General features: G+C 38.3%; 1 protein-coding gene across 6 annotated transcripts in view; it reads right to left on the reverse strand.

Moving 5' to 3' along the window:
• The window catches only part of wdr7 (WD repeat domain 7), a 695,157-nt gene that overhangs the window by 222,434 nt on the left and 458,064 nt on the right, over nucleotides 1–14,659 (reverse strand). For all 6 annotated transcript variants that reach the window (XM_080182523.1, XM_080182596.1, XM_080182751.1 and 3 more), the window contains one exon: nucleotides 4,451–4,637. In XM_080182523.1, coding sequence (XP_080038649.1) covers nucleotides 4,451–4,637 — 187 coding nt within the window. The remainder of the gene's footprint in view (nucleotides 1–4,450; nucleotides 4,638–14,659) is intronic.

A 14,659-nucleotide genomic window follows, 5' to 3' on the forward strand; every position in this document is an offset into this window, starting at 1 on the left:
CACTTCTCCGCATTAAATTCCATCCGCCACCTCTCGGCCCAGCTCTGCAACCTATCTAAGTCTCCCTGCAGACTATGACACCCTTCCTCACAATCTACCACACCTCCAACTTTGGTGTCATCAGCAAATTTACTAATCCACCCAACTATACCCTCATCCAGATCATTAATAAAAATTACAAACAACAGTGGCCCCAAAACAGATCCCTGAGGCACACCACTCGTAACTGTACTCCATGATGAATATTTACCATCCACCACCACCCTCTGTCTCCTATCTGATAGCCAATTCCTGATCCAACTTCCTAGATTACCCACAATCCCATACATCTGCATTTTCTGCAGAAGCCTACCATGGTGAACCTTATCGAACGCCTTACTAAAATCCATGTATACCACGTCAACTGCCTTGCCCCCATCCACCTCTTTGGTCACCTTCTCAAAAAACTCAATAAGGTTAGTAAGGCACGACCTACCCGCTACAAAACCATGCTGACTATTTCTAATCAATTCATTACACTCCAAATAACTATAAATCCTATCCCTAATAATTTTTTCTAAAACCTTGCCCACAACAGAAGTAAGACTCACCGGTCTATAATTCCCGGCAAAGTCTCTGTTCCCCTTCTTAAACAATGGGACAACATTCGCTATCCTCCAATCCTCCGGGACTACACCAGAGACCAATGACGACCTGAAGATCTGAGCCAGAGGCTCTGCAATCACCTCTCTAGCCTCCCAGAGAATCCTAGGGTAGATCCCATCCGGACCAGGGGACTTATCTATTTTCAGCCCCTCAAGAATTTCCAGCACATCCCCTTTATCAACCGTAATACTGTCTATTTTACACCCCTGCAACCCAATGTCCTCCTCAGCTATATTCATGTCCCCCTGCGTGAACATGGTTTCACACCAACATTAATCTTAGAATGTAAATTCAACCAAAAACTAAGGAGAAATAAAAACATGGATGGGAATTAACTGGATTTCAACTCAGTAATTTCAAAACATTGGCACAGAATATCTAAGGATCACGTTTTCTGCAAATGCAGCATTGTTATGCGATAGTGCAAATCAACTGAGTGATAACTAAAATACTAATCTGATTTAATAATTGCACTTTTAACTTCTGGGTTTTAGCGCAAAAATCAAACTGACATCCAATATAAGGAGTGCACTGGCTTTTGGATGAGACATGAAATCGAGGTACTTTCTGCCCTCTCAGGTGGGTGCATAAGATTCCATGATGTTATTTCAAAGAAAGGCAAGGGTATGAGCCCTGTTGTCCTGGACAATGTTTATCCCTCAGTCAACATTACAAAGAGATCATTTGGTCATCAATACATTGCTGTGCATGAGAGCCAATGTGCAAATTGACTGCCACATTTCCCTCTCTAAAAGTCCCCAAAAACTTCATTAGATGTAAAGCACTTTGGAACAGATTGCGGTGGTGATATGACGTGGGGAGTGTGGTGGACCAACCAGGAAACCACATGCAGGAAATCAGCAAGCAATCGAGAGGGTCCATGATGACCCACCCCACAGCCATAAAGTGCTGTGGCAAGGATTAATGAGGTTGCACTGGAACCTCCACCCCTCATTGACATCCTGCCCGCTGGAGCTGCTGGTCAATTCTTCGAGGCAGCAGATCCAGCAGTCCCTGCAGCATCAGGAAAGCATTGGGGCACTCTGATTCAGGGACCAAGTAACATTTCACGACAAGTCATGTTGATCTCCTGGGCTGTACTTGACATGATTTCATAGTTTCAGAGCTGTGCTGAAGAGAGGAGTCTAAAGCCTAGAATTCCCAGAGCCAGTAAGTCTGGGGTCTCGGGCTGAAAAGATAGTGGTAACTCAGGGAGAGGGTAGTGTGGGAGATGGGGGTGGCAGGGTTAAGGGAGGGAGTGGGTAGGAAAGAAGAAGTGCATTCAGTCTAAGGGGAGGGCCATCCCACAATCGGCAAAGGACAGCCTTTAAAGAATGGCACACTCCCCTTCCCATTCGCCCTTTAAACATTTCATGTAAAAAAAGGGCACATTAAATGTATTATGGCATGGGTGTTGTATTATCAGGATCAACAGATTTGATAACAAGCCTAATTGACCCTGAATTGTTTCATTTAAATATTGTGTCCCCCGACCACATTATAGGGGTGAACTCAGGTGGTGGGCAGGAAGGTGGTGGGATGGTTGCCTACCCCATTCCACATTACCCCCCACGGGAAATGTGCCTCCCTGGGGGCACATGAAATTCAGCCCACTGCACAGATGCAAGTCTGTCTTTCTTTCCAGTAATTTTAATATCTTGGAGAATGTCCTGCTGTCAACATTAATTTTGCATACATGCTGCCACAAAACATCTTAGCAACAGTTACAATCATAGAAGAAACAGTATTGAAAACCAGGTGAATATATCAGGCTATTAAAGCACGTGTTCACACTTTTGAAACATGCCAAATGATATAAACACACTTTAAAAAAAAAGCTCATATGTGAATCACTTGTTCAGCAAGCTAATTACTATGCTTTGAGCAAAGGTAGAAATATTAATTTCTGACATCAGCTTGCTGCTGGGCAGAGAGCAAAATAAATTTACTAACAAAATCTAATTTCTAAGCAGCAACCACATCTCATCTCTAACTTGAGCTGTGCTCAGCTCACTGTGCTGCCTTGCATTAGCCTGTTTCTAATAAACATTGAAAGATTACACTCTCAGTGTAACTATATTAGAAGGGGTCACAGCAAGTCAGAATCATTTATGTAGTATATCTACATTGAGTGATGTAATCACTCAGCAATTTGAAGCTCACATCCTCCCTCAGGTTGCTGACTAGATAATGATTACTAGCGGATAGTCCTTGCACTTCACTTTCTGCAATACCAGATGATAATGTCATAATGGAATATTGCTAACTAACAATTTTAATATCCTGACAAAAAAGACAGCTTATGATAACACCCCTGGACTTGGGCCAATTCAAGTGTTTTCCAAGTGATGAAAAAAAGCATAAATCCCTGAACAAATCGTGCCAGAGGCAAAAGAATGGTTTCATTCATCACTGAATTTGTTTCTGTTTTCTAATCTTGAAAATTCAAGATCTAAAAATAATCACTGGGTAACTATATTGGGCAAAGAATTACCAAAAGTGCATGTTAAGTATCAATTTAAAATTAGAGATGCTTAATGATGAACCTATTCGTGAAGGTTACATTTTTCTCTGAAATTATTTGGCTGGTGCAAATGCAATATCATAGTTTGACACTTATAAATTTTTAATGAAAAATAAATACAAGTGTCAATTTTAAAGCAACTTCTTTATCATCAATGCTAAAATTGAAAGTTCAAAGGTGCGAACAGCACTATGACTTATATTTTGCTAATTTCACCTCCCACCCCCATCCCCGGCACCCCAAGCCAAAGTAATGATTTTATTTTTAGAAACTGTGCTACATCCAGGACAGTATGATGGCACAGTGATTAGCACTGCTGCCTCACAGCACCAGAGACCCGGGTTCGATTCCCTGGTTGGGTCACTGCCTGTGCAGAGTTTGCACGTTCTCATCATGGCTGCATGGTTTCCTTCGGGTGCTCAGGTTTCCACTCAGTCTGAAAGATGTGCTGGTTAGGTGCATTAGCCATACTAAATTCTCCCTCAGCGTACCCAAATAGACACTGGAGTTTCTCATTCAAAACTCATCTAGTTGCACGGAGGTAAAATCGGATCTATTGTATTGAATGAATGCAGCTACATAGATAGACAGGAGGTTAGATGTCAGAAAACTATTAAGCCTTTTGGAACTTTTTCTGAATTGGTAGAATACTGGCAATGTTGTACTTGTACAGGAACTATATTACAATGTGATAATAACACAAATCATAGGGGTGTGACAAAATGCAAAAAGGTAGGAGATCATTGGGGGACAAAGATAGAAGAGTGAGCACTCAAACTTCAATACAAACGAACATGAATTGTGACCCTTAGAAAAACATGAGAAGGAGCTACTGTAAGATTCTTAATGCGAAGGAAAGATCCAAGGTCACAGATACAAAGAACTTTATAATAACAATTTGCTTTGACATAGCACCTTACTGTAATCACAATCCTCAAAGGCGCTTCAGAGAACTTCTGGCCTCTTCAAATATTTCTTTTTTGCCTTTGTGCTCCATTATGCAGTGCTTTGAGGTGATTCCTTATATTAAAGGCACTATATAAATATACATTTTGATCGTTGTTGTAAATACATCACACTAATTAGAATGACAACAATCCAAACACTTTAATGTTCCCGTTGCATGGCTTTCAATTGAAGCCCTCTAAATTCCGAGTGGTGTAAGACACCACCAATTTCTGAATGGGAAATTATTTTTCACAAGTATAAGATAAAATTGTTGCAATTAAACCACCCTTCTCAAACTGTTTTGGATTTATGTTTTTTCAATTCTTTACTTACTTAGTGAGGTGCTTCTCAGCATCAGCACAGAGCTCCAGAAGTCCCATCAGCACAGCCGACACATCCATATAGGGCTCCCACACAGTGAAACCACGCCCAATCAAATCAATGGCAGTTCTGCGGATTGTGCTATGTGCTGGAAGCTTAGGGCTCGCAGGCTGTAGCAGGAGGAATGTCAAAGCTTTGCCTGTTAATGAAAATAGGAGAAGTTAGAATAAAACACAAGTGAAAAATTATTACAACTAAAATACAGGAACCTCCAGATGTTCTATACATAAGAACATAAGAACATAAGAAATAGGAGCAGGAGTAGGCCATCTGGCCCTTCGAGCCTGCCCCGCCATTCAATAAGATCATGGCTGATCTGTCGTGGCTCAGTTCCACTTTCCCGCCCTCTCCCCATAACCCTTAATCCCCTCTCTTATCAAAAACCCATCAACCCGCTTCTTAAAAATATTTAGCGAGGCAGCCTCCACCACTTCAACTTGATTCTAAAAAGCTACAGCATCAACTGAAAATTCCAATTTCAGATATGCTGCAGAAATTGGCAATTGGTGAATATTTGGACTACAGCGATTGCAGAATTACTTTCAAGTGCACTGATGTTTAGATTTGGCAAGCTAACTTGGCAGTGTCATGCTATTATTGCCAACGAATGTACATACGTATGATGTGCCTATTTTTGTCTCTTTACCAGTAGTAGCCATACCAGTCAACTATATTTTGCAAAATTATAAATATTCATTAGTCGAAGGGAGCTATGGTATTCTCTTCTTGAGTAGTGCTTTTCCCATCAGTATTCCATGGATTTAGAATAGAAAAACCAATAGACAAACATGAACCAGAGAGCATTGCATCACCACCACTCAACGAAACTGGAAAATTGAACACCTGCAGTTTTCTTGCTTCCATTAGCAGCAACATCATCTTGGCTATCACATGTACACCATGGGTTTCTTTACTGAGTTCAGTTTTACTGCGGTGTTTTGGGGAACACTTGATTAAATGTTGCCTTGATGTCAAGGGCAGTCACTCTTATCTGTGCAGTCCTGCTCTTTTGGACCGAGGCAATAATGAGGTCCGGAGTGAAGAGGTCCTCGTGGAACTCAAACCTAGCATCGTTGAGCAGATTATTGGTAAGTAATTGAGACTTGTTAAACCATCAGTGACCTCTATCAGTGCTTTCATTATCTGCATTAATGCCCTGAATGAAGGTGAAGGTGGTAGACAGTATGGCAGTTAGCAGATAGCACAAAGAGTTGTTTTACCTGATATGAAAAACAAAATTAACATCAGATCTAAAGGTATTAGAGGAAGTGGCATGTATATAATATATAACATTTAATGAAGATAGTTATAATGTTCTGCAGATGACAGGACTAGTATTAAGCATGCATATATTATGCAGGGCACAGTACAAAGTGCGTTGAATTTGAAATCACCTGGGTATTACAGCACATCAGTCACTAAAAATGCATGCTGTGAGTCTAGCGTAAGGGCTAATAAAGCACAGGGATGCACAGCTAGCATGCTCCAATCTAAAACAGTAAAGTATATATTGTCTTCATACAAGATCTTGGTTAGGCCTTGTCCATTTTCAGTCCCCTCAGATGGTGGGAAAGATTCAAAAGAGAGCCATGCATATTTAACAGCCCTTAGTTCTTATCATAAGCTTAGAGAGCTGGATCTTTATAATTTAGCAAAGCGCAGACAATTCATTAGTCAATAATTTTAGAAAGCATTTTTGATAACAGTTATTGGGCTCTATAAACCTGAAAGTGCCTTCAGGTCTTGCCTAAGTGTTTAGGAAGAAGCCTTTGACAAAATAGGGAAATTGGGAAAGTGAAGTTTAGCCTCTGTTATTACATTACACACCTTTTTGGGAAAAAAGAGAATTTGTGTGGTGTTTGACATTGCTACTTGCATTTACATACGTTACTCAATAATTTATACAAAGATAAAGGGTGCAATCTTAACTGATGTTCACACCACATTTCCACTGCAACAAAGTCAGAGAATTTGGTGGCAAGCCAAATCTCCGTTCACTGCAGGAGGATCAAAGATCCTGCTGGTGTGAACAGTGGTAGCATTCTGGCCAAAATTTGTTGCTGGCAAATACTTCAAATAACTATTTTTAATTGATGCTTTTAAAATAAAGGCAAAAATCTAGCAAAACATTAAGCCCAAGGAATATCATAACTCAAAATCACAGGTCAAAAAATCTGGTTCATGTCAGTTGCAAATAAGCCTTTTTTGTTAAAACCTCAGAAAGATTTCAAAGCACAGCTGAAAATAGGCTGTATTTGCTCTTTGCTGCCTCACATTATAGCATTATGACAAAGTGTTAGCAATGTATCACTGACTTAGTATCAGTCTCCCAAACAGAAAAGAAGAGCATCTTTAGGTTACAAGATGTAGACCCTGTGAATGTAGCTATGTTTCTGCAGTGGTCAGCAAAGTGCACGAAGGGGAAGGGTCTCAAGAGAGTGTCATGGCAGCTTATGCTGGCATTTATCGGAAACCTTTTGGCTATTGCTTACAGATAAGGATAGGGTGAATTATAGCCTTAGCTCACAGCATCACTCTGTGCTGGATAATTATCTGGCCACATAATGATAAGAGTAGAGAGGACCACAACTACAGTTTTTGCCAAATGTAGACAGGCAGAAGGTAATTGTTGAATTTTTAAAGCTGATTTTTCAATAATGTTTTGTGTAACTCTATTACTTTTTTTTAAACAAGTTAACATCTTTCACATTTCATTAGAATCTAAAGCTCAAGTACAAAATCCACGAATGTCAGTTTAGAAAGGAAGCAGCCAGACTAAGCAATTTTCTTCTCTTGCAGAGAAAGAACATTTGTGCAACACAGATATTCATCTTGAACTGGACCAGCAGCCTAATTAAATAACAATGAAAATAAAATAAGACAGCAGTGATGCAGCAACAAAAATACATGGACATTAGTGGCTTAGGTTTCAGCTGAGGAACTAAACGCAAGCAGGACACAAAGCAAATGTGTTTTAGAATTAACATTCCATAGCCATCATAAGCAAAAACTTATCATAATTTCAAATTTAACATCCACAAATTTCTTTGGTGAGATTTTATTTAATCCTTTAAGAATTCAGTCATGTAAGTCAATTGTGTAACTGGAAATGTTGTTTATAAAAATGTCTAGCTACCTGAAGTATATGTGGCAATACTGGGCCAAAATCAATCAATAGTCACAATAATTACCTAACTGCAGTGGCAATATAGTAATGTAGAGATTGTGCTATATATAAAATTGGTTAATCAAGCATCCTGTTTTAACATTTGTTCTTCCCTCATAGCCCACCAATTATTTGTGTTGATTACAATTAATAATCTATCCCCTCTCGGGCCCAGCCTGAAAAAACTTGTATCGAAATTCTTAGAAATACAATGTAATGTCATCAGAATATTACTTCTGAACAGCGACATTTATCTATAAATTATGTTAAGGATGACCAGAAATTATCTAGAGGAAGGAAATGGATATTCTCAGTAAAATAGGAGCGTTAACTGGGACCAATGAATACTGTACTTCTGATTTACTTTAAATTCCCCAGCTCCTGTGCATTTTTTCAGAGCTACATTATTTTAAAAACTAACACGCATCACATAGACTAAACATTTCAATTGAGAAATGGACATCTTTACATATTAGCTTGTGTGTTTATGACTAAATGGACATTACATATGGCGTTCAATAATAAATGTTGAAACCAATTCAAGTGACATTTTGAACTTAAGAAAACAAATATAGAAAAGCAAATTGCTAATGTAGACATGTGCTGGGAAATACAAAAATGAATAGCTAAACTAGATTTCAAGTCACAGATGCAGATAACAAATGTTGAGTGTGAAACTGAGATTGAAGCATTTCTGAACCTGAGCAGAGTATTATACTTTATTCTTGTCTGCAGCAGACATTCTGATGGACAGTGTCTTTCAGATTCTCTGCAATTGTCTTCATTTCTCAAAGTAAAAGAACTTTACTGGAGGATTAATAAACTAAAATGTAATAACTGCAAGTTTGCAGAGATGTAATTAATTTCCATAGTCAGTTATCATATATATTTTTAAACAAGGCCATTGTAATGAATATATAGTGATAGAGAGAAGGATATGTTGATAAGAGTTAAACTAAGATGGGTGGGGACAGACTAAACACCGGCGTAGACTTTTTGGGATGAATGGTTCGATTCTGTGCTGTAGATTATATGTAATTTTACGTAGCTCTATACTGCAACGACCCACATAATGAACTGGACTCTCGCCTGGGCTAACAGAGCAACAAAAACAAAAGTTCAGGAAAATTTTTTTTTTAATCCTCAGTTATCAGTTATGGCGCCATTGAAGAAAGTCAAGCAGATCGACTGCCGTTTTTACCGTCAATCTAATTTGGTTTCACAGTAACTTCATTGCAGTTTTAATGCAGACCTACTTATGACACTAATGAATAAACTTTAAAGTGTTGCATGTGAGTGACATGCAATTAAAAACCACAAATTTAAAAAGCACATGTCACATTTTTGAAAAATAAAGCCAAAACCAACAAATGCAATTTTGGCCTAGCTATTTCGTGTAATACAGTAATGTGGTGGTTATGTTAATGGACGAGTAATCCAGAGGCCTAGACTAGAAGTAGAGAGAATGCTGGTTCAAATCCAACTGTGGCAGTTTCAGAATCTGCATTGAATAAAAAAAAATCTGGAAATAAAAATCGAGCAATAGTGAAAATGACCATGAATCGAGCGATTGTTGAAAACCCAAGTGCTTCAGAACATCCTTTGGGGTAGGAAACTCATGTCCTTTCCTGATCTAGCCTAAACATGACCCCTGTCGCACTCCAATCTAAGTGACAAAACCGTGAAGTGCCTTGGGATGTTTTACCATGTTAAATGTGTGATATAAATGCCAAGTAATTGCTGTTAAAAAAATCATAGGCTGTTTGATACTTCTGTAAATTTAATTTTCTCGTGCTGGACAAGTTGTGCAATAGGGTTGCTAGAGGATACCTGGTGAAAAGTAGCTGCAGCGCCCTGGCTAAAAAGGCAAAAAAAGATTCAAGTCCCATTTTTGTTTGGAATCAACAAAATACCAAGAAAATGCAGTTTAAAAATTAGAAAACTAAATGCAATGCATCACTAAGTGATTTGATACAGGTTTCAACTTTGATTTCACAAGTTTAACAACGTGGCTGGTAAAACGGCAATAAAAATAGATATCCAAAGAGCATTACAGAGTTTCTTTGAATAAAATATAGAAATTCACAATTGCTCATTGTATTTTGTAACAGGTTGAATATAGAGTAAATTTTGCACCGACAGATTGAAAAAATGGGACTCATATTAACAGTCCCAAATTACATCAAAATCAACAAATCATCCTTGGAAATTACAACTACTCACAAATTGTGGGCAGGCAGCCTTCAAATCTGGAAGTTGAAAACATCAGACACGAGGACAAGTGTGAGGTGACAACCCATGAAAATAAGATGGCTTTTGTTAAATGGAGACATTGTTACCAGATTCACTGGAGCAGAGAAATCTCTATGCTTACATTGCTCTATCACATTGAGAAGGGTATGTATATCCACTACAGGTGCTATGCCCTTCATGAGCTCTGCATTCCTCAAAATTCAGGAATTGCACCAAAATGATGGATATTCTCTTGAAATGGGATTTGGATCTCCAAGATGCTTTCTTAAGGTGATTTATGCAGCAATCATTGGCTCAAATATAGGTATGGTTGGGGGGTGGGGGATCTCTGGAGCCAGAGATGGAGACTGGGAATCAAAGGAGAAAGGGGAGAAAAAAGGGAACAAGTAGAGAGGGGCTGTGGAACCAATCATTCTCTGTAGAGCCAGGAACAGCAGTAAATTGGATTGGGAGAATCACCTAGAGAGGAGCACCAATAAAGTGGAAGAACCAAAGGGAAGGATCTTCAATTGTGGGATCCTTCACCATGTTTCCAACTGAAGTGAGAAGAGCAGCATGCAAACACGAAAACAGCCACGCAAGAGACTGTGAGCAAATGAGTACAATGTGTAAGCCAAGCAAACTTAAAACTCAATGCAACATATTTATGCCCTGAAACTTGCCTGGGAAATAGGACCTGGGCATCAAAGGAGAAAGGGGAAAAAGAGGGAACAAGTAGAGAGGGAGTGTGGCAATCCCTCCCTACTGCAGCCACCTATGCTGTGTTGGCTGCTATTGGAGTAGATCCCAGAATGAAGACATTCCTTCCACAATGGGAAAAAAAACCCCGGGTTGCAATGAACTGGAAAATGCAGTGAACAAAACATAGAACTGAATTCATTTCATACTGCCAGAGCTCCAAGAACAGGCACAAATCAAAATGAGAGATTTAAATAACATGTTACAAATATAAAGTTTTACAAGATTATTACATTTTGAGGCTGTGTCTTTAATTTAGGCTAAAATGAAGGAAGCCATGTGGCCTGTGTTTAGGTCTCCCCAACACCAGGACTAGGTGATGTGACTGCTAAAGATTAAAAGGAGGCCCAGTTGTGTAAGATGTCCGCAGTCAGAGACAATGGCAGCAGCATCAGTGTTTACTGCAGTTAGACTGCTAGTTCCAAAGTCCCAGGGAGATATGAGAATGTTGGTTATAGACAATTATGTTTTAATATGTGAATTTACTTCCAAGATAAAACACATCTGGCATTTACTTTAATCACCATTTTTACCTGGATACAAGGCTCATGTGATTAGCACTGTCACTGAAGTGGACTGTAGTGGGAAAGGGTTTCTAAGCTTTTTCTGATAGGTAGCTTGCCAAGATCCAGGAGAAAGAGAGAGCAGTCAGAGACCAAAAGTTCATATGGTCCACTGTGTAATGAACCATTGCTGGGGTGTGGGAGAGAGTTCATGCTCAGATTGGAATGACCAAATTCATGAGTAATTAAAACAAGGCTGGATGATTTGCTGAGGCTATGCGAGAGGGATAACCTCCAGGAAAAAGCCTCACCATAAAAGGCAGGTTTCAGATTAAAAGTTACCAAGGGAAGGAATAGAAATAAACCCTCAGGATCTAAAAAAACACTTTGGAATGGGTCCTGAAAAATCAAATAATTGCATAATGGACAGTGAAGTGGGTTTTTCAGTTGTGTTGCAAGTTAGAAGTATAAGTAAGTGTTTAGCCATGGTGTTTTAATATGTTTGTTACAGTAAAAGTCATAAAATTTGAAATCTTTATGCTTCATCCTTTCAGCTATCAACTGGAAGTTCAAATTTCTTTTTGGTGTCTCGGGGTTTGGTCTCCAGAGCTCTTTGGTCTCTAGAGATTTAATTTTATCAGTATATTTTGTCATTTCAGCTGTAGTGCTGGAGAGACTACCAATGCACTGCACCAGAGAGAGACAGAGTGAATCCATTGACATGCTTTTTTTTCTGTGCCAGTCAGTGTTAAACAGAGACCACATGCAAATCTACAGGGAAAGAAACAAAACATAAACATGCCAGTTGACCTCTCCAGTTAACAGATAACTCTTCTGGTGGAAACCTAAAATCTGATTTGCATTACTTCCAAATCACTTATGTGATATGATATTGCAGTTCCCGTATGTGGTCATCAACTGGATCTGTTTTGTTACCAATCTCTCCATGTAGCGGCTTGTTGAAATTTAAACATATTCAAGAGTAATCTCCAATACCCAAATAATTTTATACTTTGACTGAAATACAATAACCAAATAGCAAAAGATATAAACTCTACCATATCATGGTACTGCACTGTTCAGCTTTCATAGTGTGATGCAACAAAATAATAAAGCAATATACCTGGATGAGTTTTTTTTTACAGAAGTAAACAGAACAAACCACAATTATGTTATGTTTCTCCAATTTAGCTTTTATAATGGTCATCATTTTAAATTTACAGAAAAACAGTTACATAACTGACAAATGAAAAAGCTTGCCTTTTTATTGGCGGTTGAAAATAATAAATATTCAATAAATGTTATTAGATTCTAGAGATGTGTTGTGCAGGAGCAGAAATCTACATCTGCTTCAACCTGGACAGATCTTAACAAACTTCTTTACAGACTAAGGAAAGAGAAAAGGCTATTTCTGAAAGCAAAACGATTGTAGTTTTTTTTTTCACCATCTTACACATGAAGTGGTCAGAACAAAGAGTCCTCATTCTGCTGCCCATTTCTGAGAACAGACATCTTTGTTTAAGCTTTGACTTGGCTTAAATGAACGAATTAATATTGACAAAACATCAACTAAGCTAATGATTGTTAGTTAAGGCAATAAACATGTCACATTACAGTCAGCACAGTAAAGAGGTAATTAGCTCTGGAAAAGCACTGCTGATTGGAGCTGTTGAGATCCTTTGCTCTTAACCTTTGAGCCCATTATCTGGCACAGGACATACGCCGCTATGCTAATCTGAATTCACAGCTGACAGCTTGGTCGCTTGGAAGATAGTGTGTATTCATCAGCATTTAGTTAGTATTAGCTTAGACCATAAGTGTGAATTTTGAGCTTCCATGTATTAAAATTTTATGTGTTGTTTAAAAAAAATACATTCTACCATGAATAATATCAGAAACAAGAAGTCACCACTGCAAGATTTGTTACTTATCATTAAAACTACGAACTTCAAAACTCCTCCACTCAATGGAAAAGATACAGAAGCAAAATTAGGTTTATGCAACAATTGCTACACATTTAGTATTCCAACAATTTAGGTTGCATCACACTGGTGAACAATCTATAAAACCATTTCTAAATTTATTCAGGCTTTTGGCACACAAGTATATTTCAACTTTCTCTTATGTGTTCCCTATTTGACACTTGTACCTTTGCAAATATTTTGCTTGTTACAGCAGTTTAGTGATACCTACCTTCCTGAAGAAATACAATTTCTCTTTTGACTTGAGAGGCTGAAGGAATGCATGAATGAATCAGCCAACCCCACTCATGCAAATATATATCATACTTCAGTAAGAATTATGAATTATCCTCCATTTGTCATCAGTTAACCCTTTAATGGATTTTAGACTGCAAAATCACCATGTGATAAAGTGACAAGCAAAAAAAATTAAAAAGTTATTTTCTGTTTTGCATAGAGGATGGCAAAAAGGCTATAGTACAAGCAAAGAAACAGAGTCCAGTAGCTTAAACCATAAAGAACTCAGGTAGTTTATCAACGTCACATCAACCCTAAAATGTGTAACTGACGGTATATACTGTAATGTACACAAATGGAGCTTGTGGGATGGCATGATTAATTCAATTTTCAGCATGTCTTTACATGTCCAGCTATAAGTATTATGATGAGTCCTAGCCTCTAAAAATGAATTACATGACATCAAACCAAAGAAAAGTTGAAATATTAATATCAGATTTTATTCTGTTGGTTACCACCATGTTCGACAATTCATCCAACATCATTCCTACCTCAGCCAATCTGCTGCTAAAACTTTAATCCATTTCTGATACTTCCAAACTTGACTACTCTAATGTATCCCATCTTTCACCTTCTGTACATTTCAGCTCATTCAAAACTCTGCTGCCATATCCAAAATCCCATCAAGCCCCTTTGAGCTATCCCCCTAAGTTTGGTGGCATCACTTGACTCGCTAGTTCAACATGACCCACCAAATGTTCAATCTCTCCATGGCCTCATCCTTTCTTATCTTTGTGACATCCATCAGCCCCACTAGCCTCGAGGAAATCTACATTCCTCCACCTCCAGCTTCTCTAGCACACCTGATTTTCTTTGACCTATTTCTGACAACCAAATTTTTATGTCTAGGTCCTAACTAGAGAGTCTTTTCCCTATGCCTTTTAGCCTCTTTAACTCCTTTAAGATGTTCTTTAAAATCTATCTTTGTCACCCATTCAGGCTATATCACTTTCTAGGGGTTGGAATCAAGTTTCATCTGACAACACTCATGTGAAATGCCTTGGAGCTTTTATAAGGCACTACATAAATGTAAGGTTTTGTTTCTATGTTACTGGAAAATAAACCAATTTTGCATTTAAGACTGCAGTAAGAAAGTGAGGCTGAAAATGTTTTAAACTCAAACAAAGCTTGAGTGGCTTAAAATTTACTTTGGAACCTGAAAAATAGGTATAATTTCCTATATATTTGTTTCTATCCTCCAACTTGTAGTTTCTGCTTAGTATTGTGTTTTTTGCTGAAATGT

This window comes from Carcharhinus amblyrhynchos, chromosome 1 (genome assembly GCF_965287045.1).
Source record: "Carcharhinus amblyrhynchos chromosome 1, sCarAmb.v2.hapA, whole genome shotgun sequence".
Classification (NCBI taxonomy): Eukaryota; Metazoa; Chordata; class Chondrichthyes; order Carcharhiniformes; family Carcharhinidae; genus Carcharhinus; species Carcharhinus amblyrhynchos.